The sequence below is a fragment of the Pezoporus wallicus genome, unplaced genomic scaffold (assembly GCF_028554395.1).
Source record: "Pezoporus wallicus isolate ANWC-B61680 ecotype Strahan unplaced genomic scaffold, APGP_CSIRO_Pwel_v1 contig_13659, whole genome shotgun sequence".
In the NCBI taxonomy this organism is placed as follows: domain Eukaryota; kingdom Metazoa; phylum Chordata; class Aves; order Psittaciformes; family Psittacidae; genus Pezoporus; species Pezoporus wallicus.
In genome coordinates this window covers 839,414-855,000 of record NW_026636258.1, presented here as the reverse complement: position 1 = coordinate 855,000, position 15,587 = coordinate 839,414, and the positions used below count along the sequence as shown (strand labels likewise).

General features: G+C 39.4%; 1 protein-coding gene across 3 annotated transcripts in view; it reads left to right on the top strand.

Moving 5' to 3' along the window:
- The window catches only part of TMEM164 (transmembrane protein 164), a 33,003-nt gene extending 20,009 nt beyond the window's left edge, over nucleotides 1-12,994 (top strand). For all 3 annotated transcript variants that reach the window (XM_057399460.1, XM_057399459.1, XM_057399463.1), the window contains 3 exons: nucleotides 2,052-2,130; nucleotides 11,501-11,601; nucleotides 11,974-12,994. In XM_057399460.1, the coding sequence (XP_057255443.1) occupies nucleotides 2,052-2,130; nucleotides 11,501-11,601; nucleotides 11,974-12,180 (387 nt within the window). In that variant the 3' untranslated portion in view covers nucleotides 12,181-12,994. The remainder of the gene's footprint in view (nucleotides 1-2,051; nucleotides 2,131-11,500; nucleotides 11,602-11,973) is intronic.
- The last annotated feature ends 2,593 nt before the right edge of the window (nucleotides 12,995-15,587 follow it).

Sequence of the window (15,587 nt, the reverse complement as noted above, 5' to 3'; positions counted from 1 at the left end):
GTCGGTTGCACAGGACAACTTTATAGTTCATCTTTTGTATTTGTTCTTTTTGTGTTTGTTGTAGCCTGGCTGTACAACTTAGATGCTTGGTTGTACAGAAATTCTGCCTTTGTAGCTCTATACCAGCAGATGAACTTGCTGGTTGGTCAGGCTTCAGAACAAGCAATCTTTTATAGTGAAAAAAGATTTTTTGTTTTATAGGAAAAAAAAAAATATTGTCAACACTACTGCAGCAAAACAACTGCTACTCTGTTCTCAGAAGTGTCCTGAGCATAGTATTTGTGTAACTGATGCTCACAACTCAGCAAGTGTAGAAGCCCTTATGAAACCACAGATAAATAGAGAATGCTCCTTGGCAGGAGTGGGTGCCTCACGTTGTGCTGTTTATATTGGGAGCTATTGTTTCTGAAGTGTGTCACTTCCAAGTGGAAGAAGTACAGCTCTTTCTCCAGTTAGGAAAACTGCCTGCTTTAGCCTCTTCCCAGATAATTTGAATTCCCTCACTTTGCTCTCTGTGTCTTTCAACAAGGGACAGAAGAAAAGATTCATATTCAGGAAACCTCACAGCTTCTGTTGAGTTCTTGCTTTTGCATGCTATTATCTTGCTTGGTTTTATGTTTTGATACAGAGTTCTTGGAATAAAATAACCCAACAGTTTGTATGAAAGTTGTGAGGGCTTTTGTGTTTGGTCTTTTTCTTTTTTTTTTTTTTTGCTTAGTCTCCCAAGAGCTGGCTGAACATCTTGGAGGTTGTAATCAGGACACTGATACTGTGCAGCTGGGGACGCCAGGACTAGCAGAATCCAGCTGTTGGGTTTAGCATCCTTGGCATTCAAAATAAGATATAAGAATTATTGTTGAATTTCAAAGATCACTGTATTAATTACCAGCAGTTTATTGACTACTGTTATTGGTAGGATTTGTGTCTGGAATCTCTGTGGAATGATAGAATAAGGCTGTGTTTGAACCAAAACTCAGGGCTTTGTGTTATTCCTGCGAGATTCCATACGTGTGTTGTGGTATTGTCCAGTTTTCACTTCTGAAAAATAATGGCAAAGTCTTTTCAGATCTGTAAGTGAGCTGCAGCGAGAAGCTGAATTCTGGATTTTGAGTTGGAATCTTTTCTACTACTCTTCAATTTCAAATGTGTTGCTTTAGTTTAACAAATAGATACAGGCAAAGGCACTTACAGACAAGAATAACTTTCAAATATGGCACATCACCTTTTCTAACTGATAAAAAGCTAGAATTAGTTGGGTCTGGATTAAAGGGTTCAAATTGAACACGGAGTTGTGGGTCAGGTTATTTTTAGCACAGTCTATCTGGCTTCTCTGAGAGATAACATGAATTCAGCTAAGCACATGGTCACTAACTGTGACTTCCCAAAAGTTGTCAGCATGTGAGAAATACCCGATTTAATACGAACTGGTAACTTGTTTATATGTATCTTTCTGCATCATCTCTTTAAAACCAGTGAAGTACTGATTATTTTATATTTTGTGGAGCTTGTAAGTTTCACACATACATGCAGATTGCTATAAATCAGGTCTTTTGATTTTTGCACAGGTCTCCTCAGCAATTATTTACATATGTATTTATTTATATACTTTTATATATAAAAGAACTCATTTATAGAATGCTATAAATAGAATTTTACCACTCAGAAGGCAGCAATTATCTTTTCTTTCTAAATAGACTACTACCATATGGAGTGTATACAGTTCCTGGTTTGATTATTGAGGGTTTTGCATTGTTAATGGTAATTTATAGTTAAGAAAGGGAAAAGAGCAATTTTATTTTATTCCTTTTTTGCTGTGCTTTTAGCCAATTTTGAGAATTGTCTGCTTGAAGTGCTGCATTTGTGGCAAGGGGAATGGAATGGGTACACTTACCTGCACTTTCAAAGCACTGGCGATGAATGTCATCTCTTTGTTAATATGCATAGGTGATGAAATAACTGAAGGGTTTTTCATGGGTCATGAGGAGAATGGTTCCTTGAAACTCAGGTGTCAGTGATGAAAAACATTTACAAATATTTTCCTTATTCCACAGCTTCCATTTGAAATGGAAATTTATTACATCCAGCATGTGATGCTTTATGTTGTGCCCATCTATCTGCTGCGGAAAGGAGGTAGGTTGGCAATTTACTCTATACATATTGAATTGGTCCGGTACAGTGAAAAAGCTGTGCTGAATGGTTACCACAGGCTTTACTCTTACTCATATTTTACCAGTTTTCTCTGTGTTGTTAAGTAATAGTTTCCCATTTTAAGCTGGAGTTGCAACTGAGGTAGCAAAGAATTTTTTGTCAGGCTGTGAAAGGAGAATTAAAAAAGGTCTTTTGCCCAAAGGGATATTAAGAATGTGTTGGCATAACATGCACTCTCTTCCTTAGTAGCATCTCTGCTGTCTTGCAACATTCTTAAGTTGTTGTTGGAGTCTATTTTTAAGACTTTTTCCTTCTTAAATGCATCTTGAAGTACTGCAACTTCAAATGAGCTGAAAAAAGGTGTTATTATATCCCAATGTAAATATTAGTTGGCTAGTGAGAGAAACTCTTGGCATTCTGAAGCTCTAATGAAATGTAATGACACATATTAATGAAATGAACTAGCTTGCTTCTTATCTCTTCTGATAAGATTACTGTCTTGCATTCACTTATACCATAATAGTTCACAAAGTCTGGGAATCCCAAATTGTTCCGCTGGCCAGTGATTTTTCTAATCGTGGCTCTTTAGAAGGGAATGCAGGATGCCTTGATCTAGTGTGATGCTCTGCCCCCCTCTAGCGTTAACATGCCTCCAGCTGCATTTTCCAGCAGAGCTAAGTTGTTTTGTTCTGGAAATAAAAGATGGTAATTTGTGGTCCATATGTTCAGTGGCCTTTAATGAAAACCCCGAGGCTGTGACTTCAAAGAATAGGAGACAGGTTAGCAAATGCTCAGGACAAGCAGAGTGAGCCTCTTCCATTCTGGTGAATCTGCTATATTTTATAGCAGCAGTTACTTACAGTGCTTCGTACTTACTGCACTATTAGGTTTGTAACCTTTTTGTTTTTCACTGCTGAGGGAAACCAAATTAAAATGATCCAGAGGAAAACGTGAAGTGTAATACTTCAAAAGATTCTGCTTCTTCCTCTTACCAGAGTAATATGCCATGCAAATTTAATTTTAATGTGTCTTTGAGATCTTAAAATTCTGGCGAATAACGCAGAAGTGCAGTATAGCTGTTGAAATTGCGCAAACTTGGTAGAGAGAGGTGGGAGGTGTAAAGAGCCATGTAATACACTGTAGGTAATGGCAAACCATGCTCGTGATGTTGCTAAATCACTTCTTTTGATGGCCTCGAACTTCCTATGTAACATCATTTTAAGGCATGTTTGGTTTTGAGGGTTTTTTTTATTGCTTTAAGGTTTGGCCTTGGATGTTGCTTGAAGTATTCCTCTGACCTTTGTTGAGTTGGTTTAGTTTCTTGTTAGTTTTGAGGTGAAGGTTCTCTGGGTTCTTGGGTGCCTGTTTCCTGGGGCTGATAGGGCTGTATCTGCATTTGGAGGGCTTTGTGTTGCACAGTTGTCCCCTAGCTCAGTTTCCTACATTTTTTGCCCTTTATTAATTTACAGGTATTTGCTGCCATCTAATGTTGACCTGATAGCAGTGACATTTCTAGAAGAACTTTAGCATCGGTTGAGACTGTCTTAGGGTGTGTGACTAATAACAGTTCCATTGCTTATGCAGTTGGCTCTCATCACCTGACTGACTGTAATACTTCCTTAGCAAAGCACCCATGGACTTTTGTAGGAGTTATGGCTAGTGAAACAGGAAGACGTAGTGTATGAAAAAAATTACTCAGCTTAAAAACATTTGTTACTATGTTGTCATTTCACTAGCACCTTTGTTTAAAGTACTTTCCGAGTAGCTCATACCCTATATTCTAATTATATGTTGTGAAAATTGCTTTTTCATCACTGACATTGATTGGCATGCAGCTTTATTTCTGGATTTAAGATAGAAATTTCTATCAGTGAGTCTATGGATTATGACTGGGAGAAGTAATTGAAGGGTAGTAAAATTGAAAACATTAGAATGAATGAATTGCATATGGAAGTATATACCAAACCAGTTTTATTGGGAATCTGTCAATTTTACTGACGGCCTTAGTAGAAGCTCAAACTTTTCTCAAAGGCAGGTTGAGCAGAACACCTGAAGCAGAGCTGGTTCGTGGCTTACTCTACACAGAACTGCATGTCCAAGTTTGTTGACATGCTACTCAAGCATCATACCAGTCATGCATGCACATCCAGTTACCTGTTGAGGGGGTTCCTTTTGAAAGGAAACTGGGTGAGAGTAAGCAAGGGCTGTAATCACTCATTTGCTTTCTCTTCCTGCTGTTCATTACAGTGGTGAAGACTGCTCATGCTACACTGGCAGCATCATCTTCATGTCGTGTGTGTCCCCCCCCCCCATGTAGGTGCAGGGGCTTTACCATGCTCAGGATCAAATTGATGAGAGATGTTCAGAACTCAGGCTGCAGTGTTGCAGTGAACTCACTGAAGCTCAAGGATGTATTCCCTCTTAGGGATTAAGACCTTTTTCTCTCTTCCTCTTTCCTCGCCTTCCCCTCTGTACTGAGTGAATACAGATTCCTGTATTTTCCTTTCTAACGTATTTTCTTTCCAAGTGTACGAATGCATATGCATGCCAGGCTAGACAAATAAATGCTTATGCACTATGGCTCAGATCTTTCTTGGCTGCAGTGAAGCTGTTATGCAAAATAGATGTAATGTAGACATAATAGGCCAGCATAGAAGATTCATAACTCAAGGCAGTTCTTACATCTGCATTTGGCAACTTCTTTGCTGAAGGAATCTCACCTTGTATCACCTGTGAACCCTACCAGAAATTACAGTATGTGCCTGGGCAGGACACAGCATTCCTGAAATAGCTGAATAGGCTATTTCTGTTTTCTTTTGTCCTTTGGAGGTGAGGCCCTAGCTTCCCTGTCAAAACAGTATGAATGCCTTTGTTGCTTCTGGATTGGTTTACTGTTGCATCAGATGACTGCTAGGATTGGCAGGAGGGAGGTGCAATGAGTGAGTTGTCAAGGTGCAAGGAAGAAGACAGGAACCGCAGCAGGGAAAATTTAGATCATGGAACCCACCCCTTCATTGAAAAACTACTCAAACCACATTCAACTACAGCTAAACTGGTCTTCTGAGGCATATGAGTATGCTCCGATAGTTATACTTTATGGTCCTGGGATAAAGGCTTAAGGAGATGACAGCTGAGCATGTGTAATGTCTCTTGTAACTGCCACAAATATTGCAACAGTGCACTAATCTGACCTTTTAAGATCAAGGCATTAGAAACCTTCATTGGTGTTCAGGATAACTTAGTTTTTCTAACTGTATATTCTTAACATAATGAAAAAATCATTAAAATCTAGCCTGCACTGCGTCAGCCTTAAAGACTAGCAGCTCTTGACTGTCTTGGTCCTTAAACTAGTTCGGTCGGATTTTCAGATGGATTTGACAGGATTAGATATGCACCTCATTTCAGAGCTTCAAATTGTATTGAATTTTGATCAAAGTGCAATTTTTATTTCCTGAGTGCTGTAAGCAAATGATATCATGCCACAACAGTTTGAAATAAGAGTTAATTTATAGCAGCTCCCTAGCACTGCGAGATCAAGAGAGAATCTCGTGTTTTTTGATTCTCAGCATTATTTAATGGAATTAGTAACTTAATAAAGCAGAAAAGGATGTTAGTGTTGAGGTGTTTTAGAATTTTGTTGCTTCAGGGAGCAATCTGATGTATGAACCTCTACCTGAAGCTCCAGGGTATCGGGTATGTTTAATTAAAGGCCCTCGTGTTGGTGTCGGAGTGGTTGTGTGGCTCTTGCACTTTAGCCTGCAGGGGGAGATAGTCTCCAGCACCCACTGTCGAGGTGGCTATGCAAATTCTCAGCAGTCACAATTCAAAGGCAGGCTGTCCACACTGTGGAGAGAGTAAAATTGATTTGGTTGCATTTTTTTTTTTTTGGGGGGGGGGGGGAGGTGGTGGGTGGTTAAAATCTTTTGGTGCCAAAACTGACAGCAGTGGCATTGCAAATTCTGAACAGTCCTATGGTCTGACCCCATGTATTTTAAAAACTGAATGACTGTTGTGTAGCTGTGCACCCTGAATAGTCAAGTAGGTGAGTTCTTTGCTGGGGGTACAGTTGGAATTTTCAGCTTATAAGGCAGATGCTATATTTTGATAAGCAATGAAGAAACTGTCTCTCTGATTCCAGACATAAAGCCCTTTCCTTTTTTGATCCAAGTATCTTCAAAAATGGCATCAGAAGAGATGAAGTTCTATGGCACTGTCAGAAAGTCAATAGAAGTCGATTATTTCTTCCCCCCCCCCCCCGGAGAATGCTTCTCTCACACTTCAGCAGATGGACAGAAGGGGCTTTCCAGCTTTCCTAAGGGCACTGCAGTGTTTCTCACCTATTGAGAAGCTGGGCTGAGTTGTAAGATGTAGAGCACAGATACAAAGTACAGACTAAAGGATCATGTTTCCTGTGGCTGTAAACTAGGAAAGTGCAAATTGAAGCATTTGGGGATCTAAACTTGTGCTTTCCATTGGCTTCCAGAGCTCGCTGGCAAGGGGTGGGGGCTTACCACATTTAAAGATATTTCAAGCTGTTGTATTCTTTCTCAGCCACTTCCTCGCTTTTTGACAGTTGACTGTATTTAGCTATATCTTTTCTTAGCTTTTAAATGGAATTATAAAGTGGACTTTATTATATACCTTAGTAGTAATGCAGGAAAAAAATCACTATGTGCTTGAATATAGCTAGGACTTTAGTTTATCCCCATCCTCAGTGAAATACTTGATAATGTAAAGCTCTTTCACTGAAACTCCTGGAGACCTGTCAACTCTTATGTATTATTTTCCTACTCTCTTGCTGGCAGCTTCCATGTTATTATTTCCAGCTTTACCTCCTGAATCTCATGTTATTAGATGTAAATGCCTGGTTCACTGCCCGGCTGTGCTTGGACTGTGGCACGTTGAGCAGCAGGGGAGCTGTTGTGTTCAGCAGCCAGAGGTGTGTGCTGTTGCTCTTACTGCAGGCTAATGCTGCAGTCTCTCTTCTAGCTTGATCATTTCAGGATAATCTTGTTTGATTTAAGAGAGCTGGAGAAGAGGAAGAGGGGATATGTCTCTGTCTTATGACCCTTCCTTTGAAATGGTGGGGGCCTGTTAAAACTAAATAAGGAATTTAATGTGGAATTCTCCGAGTGGGCCCAGGGTCAGTTCTCAGAGATAGAGAAGTTTAGAAGAGTATGTACTGGTATATGGAAGAATTACCACTATATGAAGGAAGAGGGAGAACTGCTGCTGCCTTATGGAATATAAAGAATGGTTCCTGAGAGGAGCAGGGAATGTAAGACCTCTGAGCTGATTCTGATGAGAGTAGCTAGCATTGAGGGAAATGGAAATCTCCTGGCCTAAGGTAGTGTTTTGAAATCTACACAGATTCAGAGCAGCTGTAGTGGAAACAGTGGGTTTCAGGCTCATCCTCTTGAGAACATTTTTCCTGTTTTCCCCTGGAAAGGAAGTTTTGTCTCGGCTAGTTCCATAGGCCTCACTATTAGAATTAAATTAACCCCTTGATCAAGGGAACTAAAATGGAAATAAATTTGCCTTCACATTTTTATAAACTTGCAGATGAAGGAATGGTGATAGTTGCTTTGAGGGTGTGTTGGGCTGGAAAACTGGAAAAGCTCTATCACGTGTAGTGGGAATGAAAGCAAGGCATTAAGTAGGAGAGAAATTTTTCTAGTACCCTACTAAATTAAAAAAATTGTACTACATTTAGGTTCTAATGCTCTAACTCAAACAGGGGAGTAACTTTTTCCTGCAGCATGTTTTCACAAAAATACAAAAGCAGTATTATTTTCTATTAAAGTATGTTCAGATTTTTACAAGCCTGTATTTTGCGAACTTCAAACAAAAATAATAGTTCATAAGAACACCAGAACTAGCACAAGGCATTGTGGGAAGCAATGTAAATGAAATTGAGTCTCTTTGTCGATGCTGAGAATTTTAAAGCCATGCTTCCACTTCCAAGTTAACTTGCCACGTTCAAGGTCAACAGATTCTTGTTACAGGAGCAGATGATGAACCCCAAACCTTTCAAACTATATGAAATCCTTCCTATCAATGCTATTGCAAGAATGAAGTTTAAATTGAAATGGCTACTGCCATGCTATTTCAACACGAGCAAATATACAGCCTACTTGGATGACCCTGGTTTGGGAACGGTCTCAGTTGTCTGGGGCATGAGGATTTTTTAGATAAGTGCCAGACTGGTAGTTGGATTAAGTTTTGAAGAGTGCTTATTAACACAGAAGAATTGCATGGGATCCTTAGTGAAGAGATCAGTGAAACTCACTTCTACCTATGGAAACTTGTTTCCTATGTAAAGAGCAAATAGCTTTTGCCAAAGCCAGCACAGGCCATTCAAGGAGCCGCTCAGCTGGGTCTCAGTTTTGCTGTTTGTATGTTTCTGTTAACACACTGTGTACTACAGTGCACTACAGTGTACCACCACACTGCTCTCTTAAACAGGCATCTGCTGAATAGCAGGACCGTAAAGTAATAAAACCTATTATTTTTCTGCTGATAAATGTACAGAAAATATCCCAGGTATGAATTTAAAATGAGTTTCCCAAAGCACACTTGGAAATCCAGAGCAGTCTGAAGTGTTTCCGTGTAGAGGTCATTGTTTCCTCTTTGTCCCTTGATGTCCAAATAATGATACTGCTGAAAACCACACTGTTATTTTCATTGTGAAATCTAGCAAGGAGGGCTTTTTCTATTACAAAGTGAAATCAAAAATCTGTAGAGGGCGAGAGCTGCTAATGGATTTTTGTGAATTTTGAAACAGAGAGAGGATGTAGCAGAGTGAAATTCTGTGCTGCAGGAACCTGAACAGCTTTCCTAAGAGACTTCTGAAGTACGATTCCCTGATGAGATTGAAGCTGGACATGAGAAGCTTCAGTTCAAAGCCAAATTATGTCACTGATCTGTTTTGTCACCTCGTGCAATTTCCTCACTCTTCAAGGGGCTGCTTTGTCCCTCCAGTCTTGTCTCATAGCTGGGTTCACTGGTCTATTTTAGTGTTTATATACTACCTGCTTTGTAACCAGACAAATTCACGTGAAACCTGGTTTGGTGTAGCACTACTCTGCCAGCTCCTGGCAGCTGTTTCAGATATCTTATTTGAATTTTATCTTTTGTTTTACATCTGTGTTAAACATGCACCTAAAACTGCAAAGACAATAGAAAAAAGCTTTGCAAGTCAAACTGTTTTCTTTACAGCTGAGCACAAAGCATTTCTGTATAGTTTGACCAGGTCACATAAAGTTGGTTCAGCCAAAAACAGAGCTGTGATCGCCTGAACTCTGACACTAAGGCTGGTTGCCTTCTCTCTTGCTCTCTGTAATGAAAAACCATATTCAAGGTGGTGTCACGTATCTGATGTTTTCAGGCAGTGGAGTTTAATGAATATCATTGCTATTGAAGAACAGTCTCCAAATAGGATATCGGCGCTTAGCTCATGCCTCCTGAGTGTGTTTGAAGAATTACACTGTTGTGAATTTTTCCTTTAGCTGTAGAGCACTCCACTTTGAATTAGTCATGTAGAGTTCTCTTACCTTTGGGTTTTGCTTATACTTGAGACACTTCTGACCTTCACCTTCCCACTGGATAAGGAATCTTATGAGCTGCCTTATGTTTTCAGAGTAGCTTCTCTGCTCATATTTGTCACGGTTGCACCAAATCACAGCTGGCTTACTAAAGCCTGGTGTGCAGTTGTTTCTTAGGTAATTACACTAATACTGTTGCTCATTAAAGTCAATGAGTGATACATGGGGTGCATATGTGCTGTCGTCATTCAAATGTACAGTCAACTCCATACTAGCAATAGGGAAGCTGTGTTACTGAGAGTGGACAATGAATAGATGTACAGTTTTCGGATAATCAAGTAATATTGAAATTAAATTATTTCAGGTAGCTACTGCAAAATCAATCTGCAGTGGCATGATGGAAAAGAATTGTAAAAGGGCAACAGGGATTGAAAAAGCATCTCTAGAGATTTTAAACCTGAGACAGGATGCAACATTCTATGGTGGTGTGGCAAAGCAAATAACAGCACTTACCTGCCTTTATCTACATATGATACCATACGTAGGAATACTCACACCAGCTTTACTCTGGTGAGTTCTGTCATAGGTATCTACACGTGTAGTTATTTCAGCTCTCAGTAGCATTGTACAGTATATCCTGAAGTCTGTAATTACTTCCTGGTAATTACAGCATGTGCCAGCTAGCAAAGGCTGGTATGAATATTGCGCTCTATGCCGTAAGCTGTCCTTTGAGTACTGGATGCACGTTCCTACATTTGGTAGTATCTAATGGATCATAGAGCAAAGACAGATAAAAATTGCCAGTGTATTTTTGTAATTGTCTGAAACTCTGCAACTTGTTACAGCAGCTGAGCAGCATGACACTGGGCATCTTTTGTATCCCTAGGTTATTAAAGTTGTAAGGAAAATAACGTTTTTTCCTCATATCTTCCTCTGAAATTTTTATGCCTACTAGTGTGAGTCTTGAGGACTCTGTAAACTGGTTTTGTGTTCACTTTATGATGTTTGAGTGTCTAATTCCAAAAATAGTCTTGTAGCTAAGGGTACTTCTATTGCATCTGATTTCCTTGGTACGTTCTACATCACGTCACATTGCTTGTTGTCAGGAAGTTGACAAAACCTAGTTTCAGGAGGAGAGAGACAGGTGAACCCAGGAATAATGTGATTATTTGCTACTTTGTTTGAAGGGATAGAGTATTTTACAGCATCTGTGATATCTACTGATGATAAAATGTCTCCAAAGCAGTTTTCAGTTAAAAGTGCAGTCTATCATTATGGATTGACTACTCTGTGGAGTTTTTCTGTTCCTAGGCATGGTTGGTGCAAGTTACTTTCTAGTAATTGTTACAACCAATCATAAAATTAGGAAATGGCAATTAGGCTGTGCTCTAATACAGTGCTGTGTTCTGTATGCCGAACTCATAGCCCCCATGAGATACAGGTGTTTAAGTATGGATGGCCTGATTTTTCAAGATTCACTGTATACCATTGTGTAAAAGTAATTTAGTACTTCAGTGGCAGAAGGAAACATAAGGTAAAAATCACTGGTGTTGGTGAAAAATAGGCGAGCTGAACGAGGTAATATATTGTATATTTTATTCCTGGACCACAGGGAGGGAAGATACTGTTGAGAATGCTCCAGGTAAGAAATGAGGCTCTCAAATATTATTGCTAAGATAGGATTGAGTAGGTTATCAGCTATAGCCAGATGCCCTAATATCTACAGAGCAGAAGAGAGAGGATTATTCATGAGTGTTTAATGGACACAGCAATTCAGCTGAACACTAATGTATTCCTTTCTTTTCAAGGTATCTACACTCCAGAACCACTCTGCAATTTCTGGTGGGCTCTTTTATCCACGGGGTTTATGTTTGTGTATCATTTTAGCATCTTGCAGATTCTGGGCTTGGTAAGTAAATAAAGGTTAATAAATGGATAGTTTGCAAGTACATTCAAAGCTTATGGCTAGTTTATATATGGATAAGTCTGCTTGCATGCAAGTGTTTAATTGCATGTTCTAATAAGCATTTGTATCCTATATCACAAGTATCAGTACAATATTTCATAAATTGGTTATGTACCTGCATAAATCCATCTATTAAATGAACAACTGAATTTGGATCTGCTTTCCTTCTGAAAGCTGGCCTGTTTGTGTTGAACAAAGGAGCGTCACCTAAACAGTTTTGATTATGATGGTAATTTCAAAATTACCATTTTAGGTGTCTGAATTGGTGCAACACAAAAATAGTGTTAATTTCTAAATTTGTTGTCACTTTCCCAGGTTACAGAAGTGAATTTGAACAACATGTTGTGCCCAGCCGTCTCAGATCCTTTTTATGGGCGCTGGTATCGAATTTGGGCATCTGGACACCAGACTGTCATGACCATGACTCATGGGAAGCTTGTAATCCTACTGTTTTACAGTGCTGTCCCCATCTTTAAGTGTAGCATGGACTTGCTTAGACTCCCAGCTAAGAAAATAGACTGAAATGTCTCCTCACATAGTAGTACATACAGGAAGCAGATATACTTATACTGGAAAACAAAGAGGAGGGATGAGAGGACAATGGGTTTATACTTCTCCCCACAGTTTATTGCCTCAGAAACACCTCTATAACCAAGTGAGGTTTTTTTAACTGCTGTTTCTCACTGCCTATTGCCAATGGCAAAATTAGTGGCCTTATTCCGGAAAAGGTTCATGTTTTATACCTTTTGTGTAGATTACAGTAGAATCTTACTAAGCCACCGTTGAAAATGAGGCCAGGATCTGTCCACATTCCAGCAAAGACAGTGGCAGTGCTACCTCGTTTTGACTTACTTTCCATTAAATATAAGTACACTTATAGCATAGGAAATTAAGCAACACTCTAGTGACGTGAACAGAACACATATTGATATGCATTATCTTGGCTTAACTCTTAGCACTTGGAAGTTGCAAAATGATCACAGTGGAACGGTGTACACTTGATCTCCCAGTCATAAGTGCAAAACAGGGAGGTTCCACTATATTTCTTTAAGCTGGTTGAAAATATTGGGGAACAATAACTCATTCAAAAAAAAGCTTTTTGATTGACTATTGAATTTCTAAGCTGCTGTGGATGAATATCTGTCTGGCTGAGTCCCATCAGGTCTTGATGCTTTGGAGATGCTTTTATTTGAGTGAGTGGAAAAACACCATGTTGAAACAGTTTCAAAAGACCATGTTACGTATAAGTTACGTGAGATATTTCATCCACTGTTCTGACCTGACTTTGAACAAAATCTTGGGTTTTTCACTTCGCTTGGACAGGAGGAGTGGAGATACAAAGTCCAATGTTAACTTCAGAGTTGTTTTTTTTTTTTTTTTGACTTACTAGCTTTTGAAACATTCCTCCTCTGTGTTCTGCACTGATCCTCACTCAGTAGAGTGGTTAGGGAAGAAAAAATGAAACAGTGTTCTCTCTCCACACCTCTAATACATTCTTTATACTGATTTCAAAATACAGACATAAAGAGGAACTTCAAATCAGTGCAGGCCTCTACTGAGAAGAAAGCGTTCCAGTTTACTAGTATGACTGAATCTTCCTGTCAACATGTCTTTTGGAGAACAGGATGTAGATAGAATGATAAATAGTAAGCTGTGTGTACTTGTTCAAATTTTCCAAGGCTAGAGGAGAAACTGATGGGCAGAAAGATGGGAAACCTTAAGTGTGTTTCTCCTGCTGGTTAATTGTGAGCCTCTTATGAAGACTGTTGTATTTCAGGCCTGCAGGAATTTTGTTGTACAGAAGTTTGTCGCAATTTATAGATTCATTGTGTTGTCAAAGCTGTGACTTGTAAGATAAAACCATCATACCTCCTTCAGCTGGGTCACCTGAAGAGATATTTGATACATTGTGAAGTTAAGGTACAGTCATTTATACCTCAAGAAGGAAAAGCAAGAATGAGAAGTGGTTGGCTTTTTTTTTGTTGTGTTTTTTCCTTTCTCCTTAAATGTTTCATGGTGAGGGAACAAATGGCAACTTCAGACATTTTTACTCCATGTGATTAAAGAGGACAAATCAAAGATCTACTGTCCCACATTCTAATTTACAAACTTGTTTCTGGCTTTCTTCCATGCCTTGCAGTGTATATGTATACATCACAAATATACTGTACTCTCCCAACATGAGACCGTGTGACGCATGCCCAGACTACCCATGAAACACGTATAGCTTGGCTTAGTTATGCAGACTGTATGGCTCCTTGTGTTTTTAATCAGAATTCAGAAAGCAAAGCACCCGAAAACAACTACCAGCATTCAGAGTTACCTGTCAGTTGTTGAGCTTTCAAATGTCTAAGTACACAATGAATTAAATTATGTAGTAGTCCCACTGCTGCCTCAGTAAAGCGGGGCTTGTGTTGTTTGTGGATTGGGGCCTAAAGAAGGAATCTGGTGGTACTGAAGGCCTGAATCTGTGGAGTCAGCTCTGTCACTGACTGAGCTGCTAAAGTGATAGAAGTTCTTGCTGTTTATTTCAGCAGATTCAGTATTTCCTGATGAAATACAGGGTGTTGCTGGGAGATGCTGAGATGCACAGTGCATGTCCCCAGTATACTTCATGAAATAGCTGAATGAAACATACAGTGATTCTTCCCTCCCCACAGTTACTGTCAAGTGTATGATGGCTTATTTATTTACTTAAGAATTTGGCAAAATGCCTTGTGTTGGATTCAGTCCTGTTGAGAAGGAATGTTTTGGTATCACAGTAGAATGATTTTAGCCACATTCTGCAAATGGTTTTTAGCATTATTGTTTGCTTAACATTTGTTTTTAAGAATTTACCTTGTTTTAAATATTTTCTTCAGAATATTGTAGCTTCTGGAAAAAATTCCTGTGGAAAGTAGCAGCTTTTTTTTTTTTTAACTCAACATTTCCTCTCTATATTCATATGCTTCAGGACATTCTAAACAATTATGAAACAGCTGCTGTTTACCACCACTGACTGCCTCTGGTCAATGAAGACTGCAGAAGCATTTAAATAAGCTCAGGTGGCTTGCTCAGTGCAGGCTGTTTGCTTGGAATGCAAAGTATGAGCTCTTCTGACTGACTGAAATTCAGTAGCAGGAATGGTAATGGAATACAGCTGACAGGAGGGAAATCACTGGGGCATTTTGGATGAAAGGATTCTTGGTGTAGTTGTACCACTTGTGCCATTTGACTTTGACAGCAGAGCCACTGTAAGTGGTTGTTCCTGCCTTCCTCCCACTCTGTGCCACAGATGTCTCTTTCAGTCTCTGTGCTGTGCCACTTGCTTTTCTTCCTTATGCTGGTCCAGTTGTTTTGAGTCGCACTCGAAACTTCAGGCATAATTTCACAGCATGGAGTGTGCTGACAAAACTGCTCATCAGAGCCAATTGGTCACTTGCATTTCCACTCCAGACCATACCAGTGTAGGTTCTGGAGCTTGTAAAATTCTTCTGTACCAATTTAAGTTGTTTAAATGCTTAACTGAACACAATAATTCAGCAGAAAGCTAGAGAGATAAGCCGATTTCTACACTTAGCAAGAATTTTAGAAGTATTTGAGCTGCTATAAAAGAGTTGAATGGTGCAAGTGGAGTCAGGCAGGAGGGAAGGCAGTAGAACCTTCACCTCTTTGACAGTCAGCTGTTGCTTTTTTGCTTGTACAACATCAGTGAAGCTGGCTGAGTTAGAGCAGAATCATTTAGGTTGGAAAGGACCTTTATGAACATTGAGTTCAACCATAAACTTTACACGGCCAAGTCCATCACTAAGCCATGCCTCTACATGCCACATCTACGTATCTGTTAAATTCTTCTAAGGATGGTGACCCAGCCGTTTCCATGGGCAGCCTGTTCCAATGCTTGACAACCATTTTGCTGAAGAAATTTTCCCTGTTATTCAATCTAAGCC